General features: G+C 38.3%; 1 protein-coding gene across 1 annotated transcript; it reads right to left on the bottom strand.

Moving 5' to 3' along the window:
- Nucleotides 1–1,318: 1,318 nt before the first annotated feature.
- Nucleotides 1,319–1,903, bottom strand: LOC134603719 (olfactory receptor 1-like). The gene has a single exon (XM_063449898.1). It carries the CDS (start codon nt 1,901–1,903, stop codon nt 1,319–1,321), a length of 585 nt encoding a protein of 194 aa, XP_063305968.1.
- Nucleotides 1,904–12,425: the final 10,522 nt, after the last annotated feature.

The following is a 12,425-nucleotide window of genomic DNA, read 5'->3' on the forward strand; positions in this document are numbered from 1 at the left end:
TAGGCTACCTGGATGATAAATGCAAATTCCGAGCTGTGACATTCCCTAATCCAAAAACAAATGAACCAGCCAATGGCTTAGCAGTTTTGCTTGCTATCAGATTTTGGGTTAAGTATTTGTCAGCTGGCAAATAGTTAAAAACTTCCTTTGGGGATCCCTGTGACCCTACACTAGTACTGGGGAGGTTTTATACCTCCAACAGGCCTCAACTCGCCACGGCCAAATTTCTGAGAAAGCGAGTTGTCTCATTCCAAGCATCAGACGTCCTTAGCAAACTTTTCTTTAAGGGAAATTTTGTTCAGAAGAACCAAACAATTGTGCCATGCTCAAGTATGAGTACACACATCTGTACAATCCACTATAAAGTATAATAAACAAGCTCTTTACACTATTATCAATACAGTAAATAAATTAAAAAGAAAATAATTAAAAGGTGTATTGTATTATTGTAATTTGGTTTATATTGTCCTTCATCAGATCATCTGCTGGGCCTGATAATAGTAGAGCTTTATTAATTTATTTATAGATCTCTTGATGTTTAATAATTTGGTGTACGTATATATATCCTGGGCAGTATAGAAGTAAAAATGCTGGGTGTTGCTTGTTCAGTTTAAAATCTAATTTTATAACCCACTATTTAACTTAATTAAATATTAAAAATATTAAATATTAATAAAGTATGTTTTTTTGTTTTATGTACATGCGATTCTTGTGTAAGTCAATTGATGTTGAAATAGCTTTACTTTAATTAGTTACATTGCTATGCCTGATCTAAAAGAAAACTTGATTTATCAGACCAGGCAACATTTTTCCATTGCTCCATGGTCCAATTCTGATGCTCAGGTCCCCATTGATGGTTGTTTCGGCATTGGGCATAGGTCATCAGGGGCACTCTGGCTGGTCTGTGGCTATAATTCACCATACACAGCAAATGCACTGTATGTTCTGACATGTTTCTATTATGGCCATAATTTGACTTTTTGGCAATATGAGCTACATTAGCTCTTCTAATTTTGCAATATTGGCTATTATCAGGAGTCTCTGATATTGATAAATGGGGAACCTAATATTCAATGAACATGCTATTGTCCTCCTTGAAATTGTAGAATTCTGAATCACAAATCAAGATGAACATGCCTTTCCATTGCATGATTAATTTGGTTCATGATTTGGCTTACATTCTGGTGTGGAGTTTAAGCGTTTGTATGATCACCTGATAGGCCTAAAGTTGGAGGAATTGCAGCTTGTAATGAAATAAATCTCCAGGTATATTGGCACATACAAAACTAGCTAAATAAATACTTCCAGTACCAATCTTCTAGCATGCCCTTTTCCTAAGGAAAACAGTGATAACTAATGTATTGATCTCATTGTTCTTCAGACTGTATATCATTGGATTGAATAAAGGAGTTATCATTGTGTTTAGTAAAGACAAGATCTTGTTCAAATTAGATGAGTATCCTCTAGATGGAGCTGCGTACAGAGTAATCATTGTCCCATAATATGTACATACAACAGCAAGATGGGAACTGCAAGTAGAAAAGGCTTTCTGTCTCCCAGTGCTGGAGGAGATCCCGAGAATGGAAATTAAAATAGAGACATAGGTAAAAATGATGAAGGAAATTTGAGAGAGACCTCCAATAATGACAAATATAGAAATTTCAATTTGCGCAACTGATGTATCAGAGCAGGACAGTTCAAGAACTGGAGCAAGATCACAGAAAAAATGATTAATAATGTTAGGACCACAAAACTTCAGTTGAATGATATACATGTACGTAACTGCTGACTGCAGAAAAGCCACTATCCAAGATAATAATACCAGGTAATTTGTAAGTCTAAGATTCATAATTGATATATAGTGTAAGGGCTTACATATGGCCAAGTATCGATCATAGGACATCACAGATAACAGACAGCATTCCACAATTACAGAAACAATAAAGAAATACAATTGAGTGAGGCATTCACTATAGGATATAGGGCTCACAATGAGCAATATGACTTTTAGAGCATTAGGGGTGACAATGAAACTGACAAGTATGTCACATATAGAGAGGTGACAAAGAAATATGTACATCGGGGAACGCAGCTTGTGGCTGACTGATACAAGTGTAATAATAAGACTATTTGCAATGACTGTTGCAAAATAAAGTATAGTGATAAACATGAAAATTGGGATCCTAAAATTGTGAAGGTCTTGGAGACCAAGAAGTAAGAATTCGTAGATCTTTGTGTGGTTATTATTAATTTCCTGAAGATAAAAAAGAAAACATATGTTACTGAATACATCCTCATCTACAAACTTATCTTCATTATTTAGATTTCTAGGAAGCTTCTAAACTGAAAATATTTTCATTCAATAAGATTCAATTTTATCAGAGATTATATTGATGATGGTAAGAAAATGGGTCATGGATTTCGGTATTTTATTTTGTCTTATTTGTAATTTACATATTTTACATAAAATGATTAAATAAGGTGCAATAGAAAAACAAACATATTTTCTTACAGTATACTAATTATATAAATTCAGGAAATTTCATCCTTGGAAACTTATGTAAATATGTACTTCTATGGAACCTTCTTTGGATGTAACAAAAATGCTATGTACATAAAGACATATTTGTGCTTTTCAAATTGGCTGTATTAACGTAAAAGTTATGAATGAAAGTGGGATGACAAAAGTCATCATTCCTCCAATGGAAATTAATAGAAACAATACCAAATATTTTCAACATGACTCTATATGGCAATTAGTTTTTAGTTCCAGTTTCCCAATACTACTGCTGTTTGATTTTTGTTTTTTAAATTAATTTATTTGCTTAGAATGTTGTTACTCTCAGTAATATTGGGATATATTGGAAATGTCCTTAAGGTGTCCCAATGATAAATCTCACACCAGTTCTGATGGGCTTCTTATTAATAATGATTAAAAGTTGGTATGTCATGCCTTAACTATGGTATCCTCTTACTTCCTGGTTCCACGGAGCTTAGCCACACCCCCTTATGACACGGTCTCCCTATTTAATCCGACCGCACCAGCTGAGCGACGCTGGATTATTGAACTACGTTCCGTACTCACGAACCGGCTGCAACATCGTTGTGAAAGCCCTCTGTTACCGGACCGGACTGGAAGACTTCAAGTTCCCTTCACCTCTCCTCATCCACGACTAAAGCTGAACTCTCTCCTTCCAGGATAACCGCCTCTGAGGAGATCTCGGGAACCAGTGTTCTATGTGCCGGAAGCTAAGTAAAACCTCTGTGATAAGCGTTGCATCTCAAAGCTGTTATTTCCTGTCTCCAAAGTCTTTCGATAAAACAAACCCGTTACAGCTAACTTCAACTCATACTTTATCTCAGTTAGCTGCATCTGTCTTGCTTCAGTTAAAGTCTATGGAACAGCTATTGTAACTTCTTATCACCTAATTCATTAATACTACTAAGAGACTCTTTCTGATTCAGTGTCTGCTAATTACTACCGTTTACTACTTAAAGCTACAGTGCCTATAATTGTGGACTTCAGTTATCGTTTACTACTTAAAGCTACAGTGCCTGTAATTGTGGACTTCAGTTATCGTTTACTACTTAAAGCTACAGTGCCTATGATTGTGGACTTCAGTTATCGTTTACTACTTAAAGCTACAGTGCCTATAATTGTGGACTTCAGTTATCGTTTACTACTTAAAGCTACAGTGCCTGTAATTGTGGACTTCAGTTATCGTTTACTACTTAAAGCTACAGTGCCTGTAATTGTGGACTTCAGTTATCGTTTACTACTTAAAGCTACAGTGCCTGTAATTGTGGACTTCAGTTATCGTTTACTACTTAAAGCTACAGTGCCTGTAATTGTGGACTTCAGTTATCGTTTACTACTTAAAGCTACAGTACCTGTAATTGTGAAACTTCAGTTATCGTTTACTAATTAAAGCTACAGTACCTGTAAATTGGACTTAAAGTCAATACCTTTTACTTTTTATAATAAATACCCAAACTATATGAAATCTGCAGTTGTGTTCCTTCATAACAAATGTTTAAACGTGACATGGTATAGTTCTGCCTGCAAAGGCCTCATCCCACAAGCCACATAATAGGAGAAGGAATAGAAGTTGTGTATGCATCCCTACCCATTATTACTTTTACGTTCTTTATTTTATAGTACAAAGTAGTGATATCCCGAACAGTTCGCCGGGAACCGTTCGGTGGCGAACATAGCGTGTTCGTGGTCGCGAACACGCGCGATGTTCGGTCCGCCCCCTATTCGTCATTATTGAGTAAACTTTGACCCTGTACCTCACAGTCAGCAGACACATTCCAGACGATCAGCAGCAGACCCTCCCTCCCAGACCCTCCCAACTCCATGACGATTAGGGGGCGGACCGAACATCGCGCATTTTCACGACCGCGATTACGCTATGTTCGCCAGCGAACGGTTCCCGGCTAACTGTTCGGGACATCACTAGTACAAAGGTATACAGCCTTGGTAGAACATATCAACAAGATTATAGTAGGCATGCAATGGTTACATTTGACATGTCATGATAGTTGCACGTTCTATGAAAAGAATAATTAAAGCAAGAGGACAATAAAGTAAATTAAGACAATAATCAGTATATGATATATGTGAGCTTGGTCTCTAGCGTGCATGTATTTGAACAGGTAGGCAGCCACAACACCCAAACCAGAGTCTCTCAATCCGGTCCAATAAAATGTGCAAACAGGTAAGAAATGGGGGGTAGCGCCTTGATATATTTAGTTTCTCGGATAGCTCTATCTAGTTGTGCCTGGGCGGTGTAATCCCTGCCTAAGGGTAAGTGGTATCTTCTTATCTTAAAGTGCCATAATGCATAGAATCTTCAACTGGCTACAGTAGGTCAGGATGATGTCAACCCTTCCTTGTGGGTTTACTGGCTTTTTGGTAAGTCATATATGCAAAACACAGAATAAAATATATAGTGCTCACTGATGCAAATATCTGTTTTATTAAAAATAGGAGAAATACTCACAAGTATAGAGCAAATTAGGGTATTGCTCACTACACATTCCTCAGGTGGTATTTTCCCCATCAAATGTATATGTGGTCCCAGGCTCCACAAACAATCACGGTGAAGTCCAATAAAGTTTAAAATATTAACTACTTTATTAGATTTGCTAGTTAAAAAAACTATAAAAACAATATAAAATAGTAATATGTTTCAACTGTCCAATGGCTTTTTCAAAAGTCTTACATACTGAAGACTTCACAGTATTTATAGGGTAAAAATTTAAATCTGACACATGACATCACAGGTCATGTGAGCAATTATTCAATTACAAGATTTTGTCTTTCCTGGTTAATCATGGCAGCATTTAACCAATGGGTTAGCTCCTCCCTCTAGCCAATAGTAAAGGAAAAAAACCTGGACAGGTGTCAGGGTACCTTATGTGTGGGCACAGGCTGTGCCACACACTGATGTCATCTTAAAGGAGGTTGGGGAATTATCCAGAAGTCCTCTTAAGGTTTCCAGCGATCATCACGCCGACCGTGATAGCCCCGCCCCTTTCTATTATGTGGTGGGTGCATGCTGACGTCATGATGCTGATGATGTCAAGACCTGTCAAAACGTTCAAATCAGAATGTTTTGGGGGTGGCTTCCAATTAAAAGAACACAGTATAAAAGGAAACTTCAGGACATGACTCATTGCCCTATTGTGGTTCTTATAGTCCCAATAGCGCATTGTACTCTAATATTGTATTCTTGGTTTTGAATTTGGCTTGTTTGACTACCCTTCTTTCTATTACCCTTTGACTTGGGTTGTGTACCCTCGTTGTTCTTGATTTCTGGCTCAACTGACCTCGGCTTCTACCTGTTTCTCTGTACGTGTGTTGCCAATCCGGCGTTTCTAAGGTCTGGTAAATGTTACTTTTCTATTACACTCTGCATGTAGGCTCCCAGTATTTCCTGACAGCAGGTATATAAGGATCACTGTCAGTTAGTTCCTGAGTCTTTTTTCCTTTCCTCTTAACAGACAGTTTGATCAGACAGTTTGATCTGTTAAAGTTTTTATTTTTTTCTCACCTAAATATTATTGTAGTCTTCACCCTGGACAGGTCAGCTTCCTTGCCCAGGAAGCTCCAGGTAACATGTAGCCCATCTGTATGTAGATGGGAACCAACTACATGGATTAGTATCTCTGCAGTACAACATGGGATCATCTGGACTCAGCATATCCATAGAGTTTAAGCAGAGCTCCCGGACTGGCAGACTCAATTTTGGGAGGTCTGGTAAGTCTGTTTGCTGATTTCGGTAGTATTTCATGCACGCATGCGCAAATGGCACTCATGAACGAGGCCGTTCGTATGATTAATTTGTACGTATGCAGAAATGGCGCTGCTGCCAGTTCTCAAGATGGTGGTCAGGACATTTCGGGCCGATCACGCATGCAAACAATGTAAAGGCGCGGAGGTGCAAAATTTAAATATTAGGAATTATGGATTTGGAAGTGTTTTTTTGTTCTCAAATTGCATTTTTCAGCTTTCTGCAGGTAAGATTTGAGGGTTATTTCCCCATTAAGGAAAAATGTCATCATCTTACAAGCAATGTTTAGTTAAAGGCCATTTTTAACCTTTAGCCCATAGGTTAATATGTAGCATTCTCTTATGTCCGCCAAGTCATCCACAATAGGTGGAGCAATATATATTTTTTACTTTATTCTTTATTGGAAATATTATCAAAGAGCGCAGAAATATAATTTTCCTTATTAAAACAATCATTACAAAACAATTTACTCTTAGAAACATAGTCTGCCCAATTTTCTAAATACTTTCATTAGTCCCCGGCCTTATCTTATAGTTAGGAGAGCCTTATGCCTACCCCACGCATGCTTAAACTCCTTTACTGTGTTAAAAAATGTTTACTTCCAGGAAATTCCTGAACCCGTGAACTGATATGTGTGATCTTTGGATATGTTGGTCACCCAGATCAGGGATATCAGGGGATATCAACATTCGCATTTAAGGTGAGATTGCTCAGTGGGCTTATACATCTTAGCAAAATCTGTTTAACTAGGGGTCACAGGCAACTCTACCCTTCATCCTTCAATGTAAACAAAATTAAGTATCCTCACTCAGTTAGCACAAATTCATATGTTCTAATAAAACCTCTTAATCAATTTAAAGAGTAGTGAAGGGTCTTAAAATAGAGGCAAACCGAGGGCTCTAAAACCTTTAACTACTTTGAAAACTTTTTAATACTTTTTTCTTTTCAGGATCAGGGAAAATGGCACCTTCCCAAATCCAAAAAAGATGATGCCCGCCAATGTGGCAACATCCATATGAAACCAACAAAATGGCACCTGCACCTAACTTACGATTATTGTGGCTCGCAAGCAGGCTGTGATGGGGGATTAAAGACATAGCTACTGACAAAAGAAAGTCGGCAGCAAGAAGGGAGAAACAGGAGAGGGATAAAAATTAGCTAAACTAAAGCCCTAAAATCTAAGATATGAACACAAAAAAATATATTGGAACTAAATGTTTTAGAGATGGATATAGTATAATAAAGTAATAGCACAATAAATACTGTATAGAAAATACATCAATTGGATGTTAAAAAAATAAAATAAAAAGTAGTATCAATGCAAATACAAAGCTTGAAAATATAAAGATATAAGAACAGGGGTTAAGCCCTGGAGAAAAAAGTGTGTGAACTCAAGATCCAAGATCCACCTCGCCACCCCCAAAAAAATGATACGCTCGTATGCATATATAAATATAGCTGGGTGAAGGGGTGACAGTGTGTGGGGGCTGAAAGTGATTGGGGATGTCAGTGTGTGTATGGGGATGATAGAATGTGTGTGGAGGTGACAGTGTGTGTGTGAGGGTGACAGGGTGTATGGAAGGTGATGGTGCGTGTATGGGGGAGTGACAGGGTTGTGTGGAGAGATAGCGGGGTGTGTGGGGGGGCTGTGATGGTGTGTGAGGGGGCTGTGACAGGGTTTGTGGGGAGAGGCTGTGAGAGGGTGGGGGGCTGTGAGAAGGTAGATGCGCTGTGAGAAGGTAGGGGCTGTGAGAGGGTAGGGGGCTGTGAGGTTGGTAGGAGGCTGTGAGGTGGGTAGGGGGTCTGTAAGTGAGTAGGGGGTCTGTAAGTGGGTAGGCGCTGTATGGTGGGTAGGGGGTTGTGAGTAGGTAGGGGGACTGTGAGTGGTTAGGGATATTGAAAGGTGGGTAGAGATGCTGTGAGTGGGTAGGGGGACTGTAAGTGTGTAGGGGGGCTGTGAGTAGGTAGGGGTTCTGTAAGGTGGGTAGGGGGGCTGTTAGTGGAAGAGGTTAGGAGGGGTGTGAGTGGGTAAGGTGGCTGTATGTTGGGTAGGAGGGCTGTGGGTGGGTAGGGGGGTTGTAAGGTGGGTAGGGGCAGTGAATGGGGTATTTGAGTGGGTATAGGGTCACCCTCACACACACACTGTCACCTCCACACACATTCTATCATCCCCATACACACACTGACAACCACTCCATACAATATCACCATCCCCAATCACTTTCAGCCCCCACACACTGTCACCCCTTCACCCAGCTATATATATATGCATACGAGCGTATCATTTTCTTTGGGGTGGCGAGGTGGATCTTGGATCTTGATTTCCCACACTTTTTTCTCCAGGGCTTAACCCCTGTTCTTATATCTTTATATTTTCAAGCTTTGTATTTGTATTGATACTCCTTTTTATTTTATTTTTTTTAACATACAATTGATGTATTTTCTATACAGCATTTATTGTGCTGTTACTTTATTAAACTATATCCATCGCTAAAACATTTAGTTTCAATATATTTTTTGGTGTTCATATCTTAGATTTTAGGGCTTTAGTAAGGTGAGTAGGGGTTCTGTAAGGTGGGTAGGGGGGCTGTATGGTGGGTAGGGGTACTGTGAGTGGGTAGGGGGGCTCACTGACTCACTGACAGGCAGACAGACACACTGACAGACACACACACACTCATTCACTCCCACATTCCCTGACAGCCACACACACTCATAGACACACACTGACAGCCAAGCACACACACAAACTGACTGCCACAGCCACACACACACACACACACATATATATTTTTATTTTAATTTAAATCCACCCAACCTCCCTACCTTTGGGAGAGCTGGGTGGATTTTTTACCTGGGGTCCAGTGCGGCTGCTGATCGGGCTGTTTGGGCAGGAAGGCAGGCGGTCTGCTGAGGTGCAGGCAGGCAGCGAGGGAGCACTGATTTGTGAGCTCTCCCTGCTCAGTTGACGTCGTATTCCGACTCCCAGCATCACTCTGCGTCGCATGTGGGAGCTGAGCTGAGCAGGGAGAGCTCACAAATCAGCGCTCCCTTGCTACCTGCCTAGAGTTCAACCGGCCGCCTACCCCGAGGCTAACAAGGCAAATTCCTTGTTAGCCTCGCAGGCAAACAAGTCCTGCAGGACTTCTTACGGGAGTCATTCCTGCTGTTGAAAAAATGCAGGAACACCATTCCCACACGTTCCTGCAGGACTCGAGCTTTGTATAAGAAAAAGTGGACAAAGGTATCGCAGAGTGGCCATATATAAAGGCTGGAAAAAAGTACTAAATATATAAAAAGTCTGTGAAAGTGAAATATATGATAAAGTATATTTTTAAAAGTATTCAGAGAAAATATGGGAGAAGGGAGAGAAGTAATGAAATAAATGTATTTTTTTTTAAAAAAAATTTATAAACCACCTGTCATGGTTGATTATATATTTCCTACCTGTTCTATGTTAAATTTTGTATATATTGTATATTAATATTGTTTTTGTATTTTATTGTACACTAACTGTAGCAATGCAATGGTTTGTGGACCCAGGACATACTTGAAAACGAGAGAAATCTCAATGTATCTTTCCTGGTAAAATATTTTATAAATAAAAAAAAATACAAGAAGAAAAAAGGGGAGGTATATTTTATATAAAAATATAAGTATTTAAAAAAAGTTAAAGTTTGTGTTCAAACACTGGGAAATAAAATGGGTTTTAATTTAGATACTCTTTCCCTCTTTCCCCCATGGTTTGAACATAGACTTTGACCGTTGGCATACTTGGAGTGTTATGAATGTTTCAGTTTCTATAACATCAGGAATGTGCAAGCTGATGTCCTATACTCCATACACTAATTAATCCTGCTCAGTTTTAAGAATGGATACAACTCAGCACTTTGTGAACATGCTGTAATAGCCGGGTGGCAGTTTTTGAAACTGTACCCATTTTGAACCAACCAGGGTAATGCTAGTTGCTATTGCTAACTCCTATGCCCCAGATGAAGCCACAATATTGGCACCGAATGTGCGTTCGGCTCTTTTGCTTCACATTTATTTCATGATTTGAGCACTTTTTGATAAACTAGATTGGTTGCTGATGGGGTAACTCCTTGGTAAGAACTAAGGAAGGTTGGAGGGTCACCCCTATTAATAATCACCCTATTACTGAGAAAAAGGGTGAATGGAACTTGCTGGGGCAGACTAACTAAACAACTATCTAGCCCCTCTTACTTATCCTCATATCTGGAGTATTCGTTAATAAAATATTGTTGTAGCAGATTATCAAAGCAGTATTTTTAGTGTTATACCTAATAAGTGATTTCTCGACATCTAGTCTTATATGAGGCAGGATTTATCTGAAACAACTTTGGGTCATATTATCTAAATATGTCTATTGGTGCCTGGTTTCTATCTCTCTAATGGAGAATCTTCTATTCTAAATAATATTGTGGTTATACATTGTACACAAGTGGGTTGTTTTTTTGTATACATATTTATATTTATATCGTTTTTTAATCCACCATTTCCACCTGGTATATCACCAGAAGAGCGGTCTCTAGTGGTAGTTTTTACAAATAAGTTTAAAACCCATTTTTGTGAGATCTTTTGTCTGGCTCTTTGTGGTATCAGGGGATATCCCTGTCTAAGACCCCGGTGAATGGCTCCTTCTGTGAAATGGTTGGTTTATATATGTACCTTCTTAAATATAAACCCACAGTGTTTAACCCCCAACTTGCACTACAGCATCATGGCTTTTTAATGTGCATTTATACAGTCTCTTACTCTAATTTTTCTAATCATTGCATATTCTAATAAAGTTGTTCTATCATTATTTTATTTATTGGATAGATCTCCATCTTTGCCCTTTTTGGGTCTCTTTGTCTTTTTTGTAATCTAACTCTGTAATCTTTTTTTTTTTTAGAGCAGGGATCTCCCCGTCAGCAAAGCATAAAACTAAGAGATGGGGGGAAATGGGTATACAAATCTTTTCCACGACTCAGGAAACACTAACCACAAACAGAATAATCAACCTATCTGACTTTGACCTCCTTCAAGAAAATGGTAACAATTAACTCCTCATCTACAAATGTACATAATACGTAATCCGTAATCCACTTGAAAATATTTATTTTATTGACCTATCTGTCTGTTAAGAGAAAAGTAATTCCACATACCTTAACTTGGATGTTTTTATGATTCATTCTTTCTTCAGATTTTGTTTTTTTTTGCAATTTAAGTTTGTTCATGTCACACGTCATACACTTTTACATGATCACCGATACAGTAGTCAAAATGCAAAGCTGTTGGTTCGCATGTTGGGTAGATTCAGTGAAAATTGCACTCTTTGGATTAAATGATTTATATTGTCCTTTTTCAGATCATTTCATGGAAAACATTATTAGATGGTATTTATAATTTATCATCACATCTCATACAGTTTAATTAATTAGTGCAGAGTAAGTAGGGCTCCTGTGAAGTCTAAATTCCTGACGTGAGCTGTTCGGTGTACATCCTCATTTTATAACAAATTAATTAGCTGTAGTTGATCACTGAGGGATTGTTTGTTTTTAACATTGTAGTCGAGTAAATTGTTGCTGAAAATAACAAGCAATTAATTTAACTTAATTTAGCTGCATTGCTTTCTCAAGCCTAAAGTGAAGGCCATCTGATGAAAGATAATACCTACTAACCATTCAATACTGGTAATTCCTAATTAGAGCAATGGGTAGTATATATATATATATCCCTCCTGAGTATTAAAAAAAACGTTTATATAGGGTTTAAGTAGAATCTAGATATAAATGAAACTAGAAAGAATAAAAGATACAGACACATTTGCTAAATGTCTTCCGAGAGCGAGAACAGATAGTTTGGAAAAAGTCATCATGTCTAAAAGGATAGTGCCCTTTAGCATACAATAAATAACACTCAAACGCTAGACTCACATTTTACCTAAATACAGGCTTATTGGCCAAAATGGCACATGAAATATTGTTACTTTCTCTAACAATCTGATAAAATATCCTTTTCATTCCTAATCGTAACAACATGTATAATTTCAGGAATGGCCACATCCCAGACAAACTCTCGACTATTAGCCGAAGAGGTATCCTAACTTTGCAAATGGTCCAC

This window comes from Pelobates fuscus, chromosome 3 (assembly GCF_036172605.1).
Source record: "Pelobates fuscus isolate aPelFus1 chromosome 3, aPelFus1.pri, whole genome shotgun sequence".
Taxonomy (NCBI): Eukaryota; Metazoa; Chordata; class Amphibia; order Anura; family Pelobatidae; genus Pelobates; species Pelobates fuscus.

What these genes read in the sequence shown, in the direction of transcription:
- LOC134603719 (XM_063449898.1), bottom strand. Translation starts at nt 1,903, where the DNA reads ATGTCCTATGATCGATACTTGGCCATATGTAAGCCCTTACACTATATA.